Here is a 14,745-nt window from a genome sequence, read left to right on the forward strand (position 1 = left end):
AACAAAACACAGGCACAGCCCTGATATAATTCAGTGGGAATTCTTCGGTGTTTTTAGTCTCTTCATTTTTTAAAAAACATTTTTATTTAAAATTTTGAGATCCAAATTTTTTCTCCTTCTCTTTCCTCAACCTTCCCTGAGATGGGAAGTAATCAGATATAGGTTGTACACGTGCAATTATTTAAAACATTTCCATATTAGTCATTTTGTATAAGACTTGAGTTAAAAGAAAAAGTAAAAAATGGCATGCTTCAGTCTGTATTTAATATTAATTCATTTAATATAATTTAATTTAAAGAATGTTCTTTCTTGGAGACCAACAGTATGCTTCATCATTAGTTTGGGACTGTGTCTTGATCACTGTATTGTTGAGAATAGCTAAATCATTTAGAGTTCATAGAACAATGTTGCTGTTACTGAATATACCATTCTCCTGTTTCTAGTCACTTTACTATACATCATATATAAATCAGTTCATATGAGTCTTTCTGAAATCATCCTGCTTGTCATTTCTTATGGCACAATAACATTCCCTTACATATATCATAGTTTATTTAACCACTCTCCCCAGTTAATGGGTACTCCTTGGATTTCTAATTCTTAGCTATCAAGCACAGATGCTTTTTTGTACAAATTTTTTGTACATATTTTTGTACAAATTTTTGGATCTTTGAGATATAGACCTAGCAATGGTCTTTTTGTGTGTATGCTTGTATCCCTAGGGGAGGACTCTAGGTAGCTCTTATGAGAAACATTAACAAAACACAACAAAAAGTACCATATAGACTATTAAATGATTGACTGTATTACTTCACAGAAGACATTTGACATCTGTGTTCTAGTTTCCTTATTTTGAAAATAGCAATGACACAATCTGACAAAAATTTCTCCTCAGTCCTACCAACCTTCTAGGCCTTTACAAATTATTTTTTCAATTGATGTTCTTATCGCTGCTTGTTTTCAAGCATTTTCATCTAAACAATTTCAATTTTATATTCATTGACAATTGGGATCATGATTTTCTAGCATTAACTGTAATTTATAAAGTACTTCATTTAATTGTACACAACCTAGTGAGATGGGTGACTTAAGTACTGACCCCACTTAAGAAAGCTGAACTTCAGAGAAATTGTGACTGGTTCAAGTTCTTACAACCACTGAGTAATGGAGCCACGACTGAAAGCCAGGTCTTCTGATTTAACAAACTTTTATAAAAATTTAAAAATCCAAGGCACTTACACAATTTTTTTTTAAAATGGGGGATAATGGAGCAGCTAGGTGGCAGTGAATAGAACACCACCCCTGAATTCAGGAGGACCCGAGTTCAAATATGATACTTAACACTTCCTAGTGTGTGATCCTAGGCAAGTCACTTAATCCCAATTGCCTCAACCAAAAAAAAAAAAAAAAAAAAAAAAGGCAAAAAAATCCTACTGTGTTGCCTTTCTTGATGGAAAAATGTTAATTCAGCAGTTCAAACTAGTTTACAAAGACCTTCCTGGTAACTCCATATTGTTTTCTGACAGATACAAGAGAATATTACTCAGATAACTAATAATCAGAAAACAAAAACATTCAAATGGTGTGCAGTTAAAAAAAAAAGATATACTAGCTAATTAAAAAAAAAAAAAAGGATCCAGCAAGAAAAGAATCAAACTAAATACATGCTCTTATTTTCTCCCATTTCTACACAGGCTCTATGAACACATCTATGACCTCAGTCTTTTCCTCTTCAATGATGCACTTCTTGTTTCTCGTCGGACTATAGTGCACACCCCATTTGAAAGGACTACTGAGACAACTTATCAGTTTCTAGCACTGGAAGCCCTTCACCAGATGCTAATAGAAGACATCCCAGACTCCAAATGTATGTCCATACTTTTCTCGAATTGGGTAGATTTAGGATGCTGCAGAATTGTAGAATTCGTAAAGTAGCACAGTAGTAATAAAATTTTCATATACCACCTTGAAAACAACAGTTCTCAAAGAATTAGAATTCAAGTAGCTATATACTAAATGAATTCTAAATTATCTTCAGGACAAATGGTAAAGGAAGAGAAATGTTGGGTATACTCAGAGTTAGCTGGTATCTGAAAAAGCAGACTGAAAAAAAAATGAGAAAAAGAAAAAGTATACTATTCCTTTGCCCTAAAATTCAGATTAATATGGCTCAAGAGGAATGAAGAGTTCCAAGAAACTAAATTCTGATAATCCAATGACGACAGAATCCAAATGAGGAAGAAAAATGAGGGTGGCAATTTAAAGAAACCTCTATGACCAAAGAGGGAGCTTTCCAAGAGGGATTATAGAATAAAGAACTGTTTCAAAGAGGCATATATAATCAAGGTCTAATTACAAGTGACCCAAAATTGTGACAAATGAGATCCGGCCAGAATATCTGAGCTCAAAGACTGACTGATTAAATAAATAAATGGATAAACAAACAAACAAATAAATAATGCTTAATTAGAAAAGGCCATGTTTAAACAGGAAGAAATTTTGAATCCTCATCGTGCTGCTTACTACCAAATCTTGAAAAAGCCCAATATTTCTGGACTTGTTTCTTCGGTCAAAATGAAGGGGTTTGATTATGACTTCTAAGTGAATTCTATCTCTAAAGCCGTTTGTTTTCATATAATGACTTGACTCAATTGAAAAACTTGAGAATTTTAGTTGATAAAAATAGTGAGCCAACAAGGTTATTAGCTGCCTAAGAAATACCATCATCACTCACATTAATAAAGATCTAACATCCAGATTAAGGAAAATAGTAGACCCAGTTTGCTTTAGTCAGACTTCAGCCTGGAGACTTATGGAGGATTCCAGGCACTATTAAGAGGCATTTTGACCAATAGGATTCATCTGACAAAAGAGGGTGATGGTGGTAACAGATCTAAAAAAGTGTATATGATGGATAATCACCTGGTGGTGGTGATAAAGTTAACAGAGAATATGACCACAAACTTTCCATTTATGAGATCTTATTGGCAGTTTATCAGGCATTTATAGTATTTGCCATCTATGTATTCACTAGGAAATTAACCTTTTATTCACAAATCTGATGTAGACACAATTCTCTGAAAAAAGGATTGTTTGTAAATTAACCTATACTTTAAATAAAATTTTTTTCTTGATTGTATTGTTTGGATCCTGAAGCATGTCTACATTTTTTCTAAATCTGTGAGAAAATATGTTATAATCTATTTGAAATCAGATTAAATGTTTTTAAAAATGCTAATAATTATTAATCAAGCTAAATTCTATAATTATTTATAAATATCTTTACATGTTAGCCCTATAATCTTTGGAGTTCTACTGGCAGAAATCAATTAATACAGTAAACTTTTCTGTTGTTTCACAGTTATCAAGAATGCATTTGTTCTACATGGCCCAAAATATCAGTGGATTTGTTCAACAGAAAATGAGGATAAACTGGTATGGTTGTCAGTGTTGCAGAGTGCAATCAGAAGCAGTATTGAGAAGTATGATTAGACTTTAAAGGAAAAAAACAAGGGAACTCATTAGTTGTTCTAAGGTTCCAGGTTAAATGTCTAATAGCTAATATTAAAGGCACTTTCTCATTGGATGGAAGATTAACTAGGATGGCACCTTTCAAACTCCAAATGATATAATATTGTAATCTATACTCAACCACTTATTAACAGGAGTAATTAAGCCCAAGAGTTTGGATCCCTCCCTTTGGTAACTGATTTTAATACTCACTGTTAATGTGCAATGATTTAAACAAATTGATTCAAAAGACATTAAATTTGGATTCTGTGCTCTAATGAATAACAAAATCAGGAGGAAATATTGTATATGAACCACGCAAGAATACACACATATACACATAATGTAGGGAAAAAAAGTGAATTCAAAAGACCTTAGATTAAGCTTTTCCACTTGCTACTTGTCAGGACCTATAAAATTCAAGACACTGGACTAGGTTATCTCTAAAGTCTCTTCTAGCTTTAATGGTATGATTTTTAAAGATGATCAGTCCTTCAGATCTTCATATTTGTCAGGCACATCCCATCTTAAATTTTCCTCAAGATAATCGATTAAGAATATTTAGAAGTCTAGGTAATGGAAAAATTTATTTCTTGAAGAACTTGGAATTTTTAAAAATATTATTTATTATCTTATGATATTGAAAATATCATAAGAATTTGGTATATAATGCGTTAGCTTAAAAAGGCTGGGATTCAGAAAGACTAAAATGCAAAGGGGCTACACAAATAGCCTTTTGAGACAGAAAGCCCACCTGGAGGAGATCATTTAACCTCTTTGTGTCTTGTTTTGGTAAAAGATATATCCTCACTGGGAGTTCCCTAGAAAGAAGAAATCAAAGATTTGGGTTGGGAGAGAATAGGTGGATTTCCAAAAATCACTTATATTTCAGACATTTTATTTTCATTACATAGTTCGGCCTGAAATATCTTCTTTCTGCCTTATTTTCTTTCAACAGAAAATTTTTAAAATTCCTAAATATGAAATTTAGCCAAATGTAACTGTTAACATTTAATTTGGATAAAAGAAAATTAAACTAATAATCTTTAAAACAGGTTACCACTAAACTAAGTAGATCTTTGTAATATTCTGACTGAAGTACACTAAGAAATTTTAAAGGTTCTTCTGGGATAGCTATTTAGAAACTGAAGCAATAAAATGTAGAAGCTTCACTAACTGAACACTGATTAAATATAACATTTTTAAAAGCTACTTTCATGACCTTTTTGCTTCCTAAGATAGTAATAATGTATATATGAGTGAGCAAGAGTGAGTATGTGTTGTGTGTGTGTGCGCTGAAGTCATAAAGAAGACTGGACACCTGGTTTTCTCCTAAATGGCAGAAATAATATATCACTTCATGATGCAGAAAACCATCATTTACAAAGGTTTTAAATCCTAGTTAAGAAAGGAACAAAAATGAAAATATTGTGCTGTTTTATTGGTGTAAAAATCACACAATTGCTAGTTCTGATTCTGCTGAGATACATCCATGCAGTTTAACATCTATGATCCCACAGCCAGAATAAGCCATTAAATAGATTATCTGCTGTTAGTCAGCAATTAAAGCAAATTTACATGAGATCAAAAGGTATGTATCATACATTATACAACAAATCCTAATACAGTACATCAACCTGAATAGTAGGATACACTCAGGGTACTCTGTTAATGGTGTAAAGCCTGTCTATATGCCCAAAGAATAAGGCTAGTGACAAAATGACAGACAATAACCCAGAAATCCTAAGTAATTTTTGTTGGAATTAAAATCCATAGAGGTATTGACACACAATATATGACAATCTGTTACAGTAAAGACTGGTGGACATAAATTATTAAAAGATAAAAGTGTGTGGAACATGCAGATAGAAATGATGGTTGTGGAGAAAATTTAATCTCTCTTAGGGATAAAATTTCCCCTTCCCCCTTTTTCTCTGCAGAAGAGACTTGAGAAAAGAAAGGACCATTAGGTTTCATCATAGTTGTTTGCATGAATTCTGATAAATCAAAAGTGTGGAAAACATGACAGATGACTTTTAACTATACTTCTTAAGGTTATTAACAAAGAAGGAAATATGACAACTTGGTTGATATGGCAAGGCAGCCTGCAAAGACTCTGTGGCACCCTGGATGATTTGGTTTATTGCAAAGAGACAGGCTGCTTTTCCTGTACCTAGTAGGTAGGCAGAGAATGCTTTGCCTACTACAGTACTGACAATTTAAAGACTATGAAGGAAGTTTGTTTTAATGACCTACTTTCAGACAGTGAATATGGAAAGAATGGAACTCAAAGAGTAACAACTCTACGAGTCATTACACTTTACTGTTTTCTCTTTTCTACAAAGACATTTCTGTGGACAGTGCTTGACATGCAGCTGAGAAGCCCATTATGTACATAAATTCCAGTTTAAAGTTTTGGCCACTTAAACATAATACAATAGACCAATATCATATACTCCTTATGTTGGGGGTCAGCAAGAATTGGGAGTAGCAACAAATACAACATTCTTTCCAGAAAAAGGTCATCTTGGCCCTCTTTATTATTGAAATTAAAAAAAAAAACTTAAATACAATGGTGAACATACAGGACAAAACAAACAACCACAAAATTTAACATTGAATAGAGAGCAGTGAGCTAAATGGTCTTCAAACTGGCTTAGAGAGAGCCCGATACCCCATTAAAAATGAATATGTTCACAGTTAACGGCAATTGGCTTAAAGGTGAGAGAATGGCCGAAGCTGTTCCAGTTGAACTTCCAGGGAAATTCTCTCTTCAAGAACATCCTAAAAAAAAGATTAGAAGGTGTAAAAGTGACATATACAGAAGTATTTCAATTAACGGATTTCTTTATAACTCCAAGATATAATCTGCTTTAAGTGATCATAAGTAAAGAATTTTTAAAAAAGAGTTCCCTGTGTATATTTAATTAAAATTAGGGTTTATGTAACTTTTTTTTTTTGCATATAAAAATTCATTACCTTAAAGCAGGGTACACATCCACAATAAAAATAAAAGGGAGAGAATTGTTCAATTAAAAACTAATATTAATGAAATCATGTATAAGAACTTTCAAAGCAGAAATCTTGTCAATTTAGTTTCCTTTTCAACTAACCAAACCTGGCTATATTTCACTTTCTTAAAAGTGTCATATTTTTATATAAAAATTGGAATTTTATTCTTTCCCATATTGGGATCACTGTTGGTTCTTTATACTAACTAGTCCTATCAGAAGGTCACCAAATTTTGCTACTTTCCTCTGTACATTACACAGATGGTATGTCTGGCTTGCTTTTTCTCACATTTTAAATCACATAAATCTACATCAAATTTTTGTCTGAAGAACTACTCATAGATTACAATAGCGGTTTGTCTTTTAGTATACTATTAAAATACTGGAAGGCAGGGTATAGTGGATATGAGGTGAGCTTTGGAGTTAGGAAAATTAAGTTCCATTATTCTCTTTGACACAACTAGACAAATGATTTCATGTTCCAGGCAACTCTCCAATGCTGAGATGTAGACTGGAATGGGGAGTTTCTGCAAGGGAGTTTCCTATGCCAATTAACATCACAGGGATCTAAAAAAACAAATATTAATTTATACACATCTTTTGGGTCCCAATAGGACAATATTCCTTTTTTCAGTCTTATGATAAAAGTAAATAGTTTGACTAAAGTATATGTACTTGGCTCCCTAAGTATTCCACTTCCTGTCTCCATTCTTTTGACAGAGGCTGTTCCAGAAGTCTGAAATTTAATCTGAAATTTTTGTCCTCTTTCACCTCTGGTGCCAAGATTCTCTAGCTTTTTCAAAGTTTAACTTAATTGCCACCACCACCTATGGGAAATTTTTCTGTTTCCTTATTTGTTAGGACTCCCTCCCTTCTCGAATGATCTTATAATTATATTTGTATATGGGGTATCTCCATAGTAAAATATAAGCTCCTTAATAAAACGGACTTTGCTTTTACTTTATATCCCCAAGCCCTAGCATATAGTATTTGCCATATAAAAGTTGATTAATAGTTGTTCTAAGTGCTGTGAAAAATTCCAAATCTTATAAAAGTATTTTAAAAATACAAAGTCTCCCCCAAAGAAGTAAAATACCACTGTGCTACATTTTTTGGACTCATAGTTACAAGCCTAGAAAATGTCATTACCTTTAATTGTTGCTGCAATTCACTATTCAATCTGGCCAAAACTGTATTGGTTTCCTTATTCCGTCTAATTGATGCCTGAATAGCTTTCTTATCCTTCCCAACTGATCTGAGAAGATAAAAGTGAAAAAAAAATATATATATATAGTCCATTTCTTAACTTTGAATTCTCTTCATTCCTAGTAACTCTATCCTATTCCTTTCACACACAGATTTTAAGAAGAAATTCTGTGCTATTTTCTAGCAATTCAAGTCATACCTATCCATATTCTAGAACATAAAAACTACATAGAAAGAATTTTAGAACTAATGTTTAAATACTGTCATTTAAAAAAGCTTAATAATTCTGATTAGTGATTTACTTAAAACAGGCAGAAAAAAGGAACTATAATGGTTTCCCTCACTTTTCCAAATCAATCACTTTGGAAAGGGAAGAAAAGGAAAGCAGAGAAATGGTACAAAGGAACAGAAAGTTTAAAGAAATTTATAATCCCAATAAACGGGAAAAGCTGCCCAAAGAACAAGTGCATTTTTACTTTTCTCAAACTGCTACAACCACAATACTGTTCAATCTGAATAAGAAAATATAATGTCAGATAAATTAAAATTTTAGCTTTGGTTACCTAGGTATAGAAGGTTGTGAAGATAGAACAGCAGCTAAAACACCTGTCTTTTGTGAATGTTCATCAACTTCTGGTCTTAGTTCATCCTCTGATTTTAATCTTCTACGAATAGGCTTAGGAGGTGGAGCAAGAGGTGTTGTGCTTTTGCCCTACAAGCAATACAAAACAATAAATACCTATTTCGCAGTGCCTAATACACAATTCCCTGCCATGTAAGGCATTAATAAAATTATATAAATAGTAAAACTATTAAAATAAAATTAATTTGATAAAGGAGATCATTCAAAGGCTTTTATAGACAGTTAATAATCTGGCATCAATAGCTACTAAGTTCTGGAAGAAGATATTCAATTTAAGTTCTACAGATATGTTATCTTCAAAACATTTCCTCTTCCTTCCATCAGAAATATATATATCAACAGAAATGCAAGTTTATATGTTACTTCCTAAATAATCTAGATGATAGAAATGGTCCAGAAATATAGACCAATACATTATCAGTTTCTCTTTTTCTGTATATTCTAAAAATAAAGATTTGGTATAGAGAAAACAAATTATGATAAATGGGGAAAAGAATGAAGATGGCAGTTGTTAAGACCTATCTGTAATTAGTTTACCTTGACTGTAATAGTCTTTAATGAAGACTTCAAAAAGAATTTAATAAAGCATTTTCATTCTTTCCAATTTCTTTATAAAAACCTTTAAGGAATGATTCGGATTCTTCTGTATAGAAACATTAACAATGGGTAACTGGGTGTGGCTTTATATTATTAGTTATACTATCCAGAGATGTTTAAGCTAAGGGAATTTATTGACCCAAAGCTTGACAAACTTGAAGAATACATATTAAAGGCTAGTCTTTCTATGATTCTATCCCATTATCTCACCAGCTCTCCTGGGTTCAATTATCTTCGTGCAGGTAACTGTCAGATGTATCTCTTCTTTTCAGTTCCACTCTCTCCCATGAGCTCAAAGCCAACCAGACTAATTACCACAGCTAGAACTCTCTACCTAGATGTCACTCAGGCAAACTCATTCTTTGCCTCTCTAAAATCATCCCTCCTTTAAAGCTTTCTATTTTTAATGAAAAACAAATAACCCATTATTTTTTAGTAACTTTGGTTCTCAACTATGGATTCACTGACTTTTCTCTCCTTTTAAATAAAAAGACCAGAGTATGTAGTATCATCTAAAGGCAAGAGAATGGATTGAACTTCCCTTGAAGTTCATATATATAGTTTTCTAACTACTGCATAAAAACAATGTTAAAAGATTCTTTGGATACCACATTGGCAGGAGCACTAGCAGCTGTCTTTTCCTCAATTCTTCCATCTGTTTTGGCAACTCTAAGAGAACCTGAAGGATCAGAAGATTTTTCAACCTACAAAAACATAATGCAAAATTAAGCATTTAGTTAAGTAAAATAAACTTGATGATTCTGTGTATGTGGCCATTAACTACAAATTGTTTTTAAAGATTCTATAGCATTTTTGTGATGGCTAGTGGCCTCTAAACTTTAGTGGAACATTTCAGCTAAGATCAAGGATGTACTAGTTCAAGATTTATTAACACACTTTCTATCTGCTATAGAAAAGAGATACAGAACAATTATCTAATTTAATCTGCCCATGGTGATTCTGTTATTTTCCTCATAGCCTGAAGCATAATTATTTAAATGTAGCAATAAACTCCAGACTCAATCATCTCATTTTCATAAAATCTAAGAATACAAACTTGAGTACATACGAAACAGAAATGCATTATATAACATAAACAAAAGGCTTTTATTCTTCAAGTGAAGTATGCCAGGGTCTTATGCCTAGGATTTTTAGATATATTTTAAAAGATAGCATAAATCAGAATTCAGAATAAATTTTTTTTAAAAAAGCATATGATTTGGAAACTATACAGAATCACTCTGTATCCTTTGGCTTAATAGTATTCTAACATGAAGAGTACTTGAAAAATATGAAATACGAGCTAATAAATACAAAGCAAGAAGTACAAAAGTGAAATTGTTTTCCCTTGGTTATTCCAGGCTTGGATCTTATATTTTAACATGTATATGATATAAATAAATCTATTAATAAAGTATTTTTTTAAAATGCATTTTTTTAAATTTTATTTTCCCAGTTACATGGCTTCAATCTGTATTGAGATATAATCAGTTCTTTCTCTGGGTGTGGAAAGCAATTTTCATCCAGAGTAGTCTTGGGTCATTGCATTATTGAGAGTAGCAAATTCATTCACAGCTGATCATCCACAACTTTTCTATTACTATATACATTATTATATACATTTCACTTTGCTTGAACTCATGGAAGACTTTTCAGGTTTTTCTGATAGCATCCTACTCTACACTTCTTATAGAATAATAATATTCCTTCCTAATCCCATACCACAATTTTTTCAGCCATTCTCCAACAGATGGGCATGCTCTCAATTTCCAATTCTTTGCCCCAAGAAAAGAGTTGTTATTAAATATTTTTATATGTATGAAATCTTTTCCTTTTTAAAAAATCTCTTTTGGGATTCATGCCTAGTAGTGGCACTGTTAGGTCAAAAGATATACATGATTTTATAACCCTTTAGGCATAGATCAAAAGAGCTAAATTGGGGAATGTTTTTTTTTTTTTTCCCTAAATAAAGTTGACTCGGTTCCCTATACATTTGAGAAATGAGACCGTCATCAGAAAAACATGCTTCAAAATTCTTTTCATAATTACTATTGTTTTCCCTCCTGTTTATTTTTTCCTCTTCCATACTGAATGTGTATTTCCTCTCTGAACCAATTCTGATGACAGTAAAAATTCACGCACTCACCCTCCCTTCTCCTTTTCCCCTCTATTACAAAAGCTTTTCCTTGTCTCTTTTATAGAAGATACTTTAAACCATTCCAACTTTCCCTTTCTCCCAACACATTCCCCTCTCACCCTTTGGTTTTATTTTTAGATATTAGTCAACTCATAATCAACACACCTGTACCCTCTGTGTCTATCATGGCAGTTAGGAGTGTGTGTGTGTGTATATGTGTGTGTGTGTGTGTATATATATATATATATATATACACATAATTGCCATCATATATATACACTCCTAACTGTCATGATAGAGAGACAGATAGACAAAGGGCACAGGTGTGAGTTGACACTTTCTCCTCTCTCTCTCTCTCTAAAGTTCTTATGAATTACAAATATTGTCTTCCCATGTAGGAATATAAACAGATAAACATTAAATCCCTTTTCCTAATTACCTCCTTACGCTTCTTTTTGAATTCTATATGTGAAAATCAAACTTTCCATTTAGCTCTGGTCTTTATATCATGAATGCTTGAAAATCCTGTCTTTCGCTGAATATCCACCTTTTCCCCTGAAAGATTATACTCAGATTTTTTTGCTGGGTAGGCGATTCTTGGCTGTAATCCTAGTGCCACTGCTTTTTAGAATGTCATATTCCAAGCTATCCAGTCCTTTAAAGTAGAAGCTGCTAGATCTTGTATTATCCTGACCATGGTTCCACTTTACTTGAATTGTTTCTTTCTGGATGCTTGCAATATTTTCTCCTTGACCTGGGACTTATGGAATTTGGCTATAATATTCCTTGGTATTTTCATCTTGGAATTTCTTTCAAGTGGTGATGAGTGGATTCTTTCAATTTCTATTTTACCCTCTGATTCTAGCATATCTAGAAAGTTTCTCTTGACAATTTTTTGAAAGATGATGTACACACTCTTCTTTTTGTGATCATGGCTTTCAGGTAAACCACTAATTATCTCTCTTAAATCTATTTTCCAGGTCACTTGTTTTTCCAATGAGATATTTTATATTTTTATTTTTCATTCTTTTAGATTTATTTTATTGTATTTTGATTTCTCATAGTCATTACCTTCCATTTGCTCAATTCTTATTTTTAAGGAATTATTTTCTTTAGTGAGATTTTGTATCTTTCCCATTTGGCCAATTTTGCTTTTTAAGGCACTCTTCTCCTCATTCGCTTTTTTTATTCCTTCTGCATTATTCTCATTTCTCTTCCGAATTTTTTCTCTACCTCTCTTGATTTATAAAATCACTTTTGAGCTCTCTTTCATGACTTGAGACCAATTCTTATTTTTCTTGGAGGTTTTGGATGTAGGAGCTTTGACCATATCTTCTGCTGAGTGTGTATTTTGATTTTTTATGAACAACATATTTCATTTAATTATGATCTGATCACTGAGGGTAGTTCCTTCCAGTGATGCAGGTCACAGTCTATCCTCTCTATGCCTTAGCCATATGCTCCTATAAATTTTCCACGGAAATTCACTCATTCAACATAATGGAAGCTTCTCTCTAGATTTCTAAATATTATACAAGTATCAATACAGCACTTTACTTGTGGTATATTCATGGACTTTCACTACATAACTTAACCCACCTCCTTTTTTTCATATCTTAACAACAGCTTTTATGCAACTTTTTGTGAGCAATTAATGATGCATTCTATCATACATCTTTCATCTCTCCTTAATACAGATGTCTCATAGGCAGTAGTACTACATAATTCCAAATTATAAAATCACTACAAGTATATTTCAGTTAACAGGCTGAGTATTTTTCCTTCAGAGAGAATCATAAGGTCTTTGAAAAGTCACATGTAAATGTCCAAATACAGTTCAATCCACTCTTTCCTACTTAATTCAGGGCCCAGTCCATTTGAAAGGCCTGTAAGTAAAAAGTATCTATGGACCAAGCTAACTGGGCTGCTTATCCTGTCAATTGTACATCATAGCACATAAGCAATAGACATTCTTTATCAACTTTCACTTCCTGAGTGAATTATCAGTGTAAAAACTTTTGAATAGATGTTCACCCCATTTAGCAAAGTTTGCTTTAATTAGCAGGCTCTGTAATAATAGAAATATTTGAAAGATCCCACCTTTTATAGAGAATACCTCTTCTATTTGTTCTTTGGGCTAGAAATTACTTTGATTATAGTAATGCCTTTAATGAATACATTTCTTTCTTTTCTTTTCTTTTTTTTTTTTGGGGGGGGGTCTCTGCTGTTATATAGCTAATTATGAATCTGTATGATCTGGGCATAAGTAATGGAAGATGACTCTACTGGAAAGCCTTTAAGATGGCTTTGGGTTCTACCAAATCAAATGATTTCCCACCCCTCCCTTATCAACAAAACAGTAGGATCTTGCATTCTTCTGCACCTTTAAGTCAATTACATGACATTTATATAAAGATGTGATCTGCCACACAATATCTGTGAAAACCTAATTTGTATGTGGAAATCATTAAAAGATTTTGTAGAAGCAAGAAAGTAGATATATGGGTTGGGAGTTATATGCTACCTAATTTGTAAATGGTCTGAATTTCCTGTACTGAAGAGTTTATGATTTTAAGCAACCATATATGAGCTAAACTATAAAGAATCTCTAGTCAACTAAATATGTTAGTCAGGAAGGCATGAATGAAACAAGGTGCTATAATAATTATCTATACAAATAAAACTTTCAGACATTTTGCAGTTCTTTTCAGGCTATAGTGAACTTGTTTTCCACACAAACCAGAACTTGATATATCTTCACATTTTGTCTAGAATCTTCTCTAAATTAAAAAAAAAAAATAGACATCTATCATTTCTCTTATTAATTTGGAGAATTATTTCATATGAAGAAATTTGTAATTATTTGTGATTATTCCCTTGGGAATTATCTGTTCATAATCTTTGACTATCTGTCCATGGAGGAAAGAGCTCTGTTTTCACAGTCTACCTTAATTTTAGCTATTTGTGTACATGCCATCCATAGCTTCCCTCTTAGAATGTGAAGTTCCTGATTGAAAAAAAATTAATTCTTGTCCCCCCTTCTCTCCCCCAAACCCCACACCCAGGGCTTGGCAGAAAACAAGCATTCAAAAAATGTTTGTTGAATGAATGATAAGAGGACAAAGATTCATTACTTGAAAAAGAAATCACATTCTTACAACTACTAACCTGCAAGACTTCCGGATGCTTTTCAGCTTCATCATCAGGTTCTTCATTTACATTAGATGCAGCAAATACTTCAAATTGGCTGAAATCTGCAAAATTTGGTTGTTCTGGTATCTGTTGAGGTGAGGTACTAGTGTGAGTTATTAGGCCTTCAGCATCCACTGGGCGATGCACATGAGGACCTGGAGCCTTTAAAAAAAAAATCAAGAAAACAGCATGGGAAAAGTAACAACTAATATGAATTTTAGTCTAGCATACTAAGTACTTATCGATTCTGTATATCTTATGATAATATCAAGACACATGTCTGCAATATATTAATACATTTTTTCATATTTCCAAAGTAGTTTGAACAGAAGCTTCATTCACCTTTGTAATTATCTTTGCTTCAACATTTTTTCTTAATATAATGTTATTCATTATGTTGTGGTTCAATTGTGTCTGACTCTTCATGATCCTACATGGTGTTTTCTTGG

General features: G+C 32.6%; 2 protein-coding genes across 9 annotated transcripts in view; one reads left to right on the plus strand and one right to left on the minus strand.

Annotated features, from left to right (window-relative positions):
• Nucleotides 1–4,723, plus strand: part of ECT2L (epithelial cell transforming 2 like) — a 98,828-nt gene extending 94,105 nt beyond the window's left edge. For both annotated transcript variants that reach the window (XM_051997855.1, XM_051997853.1), the window contains 2 exons: nt 1,695–1,867; nt 3,362–4,723. In XM_051997855.1, the coding sequence (XP_051853815.1) occupies nt 1,695–1,867; nt 3,362–3,492 (304 nt within the window). In that variant the 3' untranslated portion in view covers nt 3,493–4,723. The remainder of the gene's footprint in view (nt 1–1,694; nt 1,868–3,361) is intronic.
• Nucleotides 4,724–4,930: 207 nt separating this feature from the next.
• REPS1 (RALBP1 associated Eps domain containing 1) overlaps nt 4,931–14,745 on the minus strand; it is an 84,832-nt gene continuing 75,017 nt past the window's right edge. For all 7 annotated transcript variants that reach the window (XM_051997849.1, XM_051997851.1, XM_051997850.1 and 4 more), the window contains 5 exons: nt 14,273–14,458; nt 9,576–9,671; nt 8,291–8,439; nt 7,671–7,776; nt 4,931–6,294 (listed from right to left, as the gene is read on the minus strand). In XM_051997849.1, the coding sequence (XP_051853809.1) occupies nt 6,226–6,294; nt 7,671–7,776; nt 8,291–8,439; nt 9,576–9,671; nt 14,273–14,458 (606 nt within the window). In that variant the 3' untranslated portion in view covers nt 4,931–6,225. The remainder of the gene's footprint in view (nt 6,295–7,670; nt 7,777–8,290; nt 8,440–9,575; nt 9,672–14,272; nt 14,459–14,745) is intronic.

This window comes from Antechinus flavipes, chromosome 4 (genome assembly GCF_016432865.1).
Source record: "Antechinus flavipes isolate AdamAnt ecotype Samford, QLD, Australia chromosome 4, AdamAnt_v2, whole genome shotgun sequence".
NCBI classification, from domain to species: domain Eukaryota; kingdom Metazoa; phylum Chordata; class Mammalia; order Dasyuromorphia; family Dasyuridae; genus Antechinus; species Antechinus flavipes.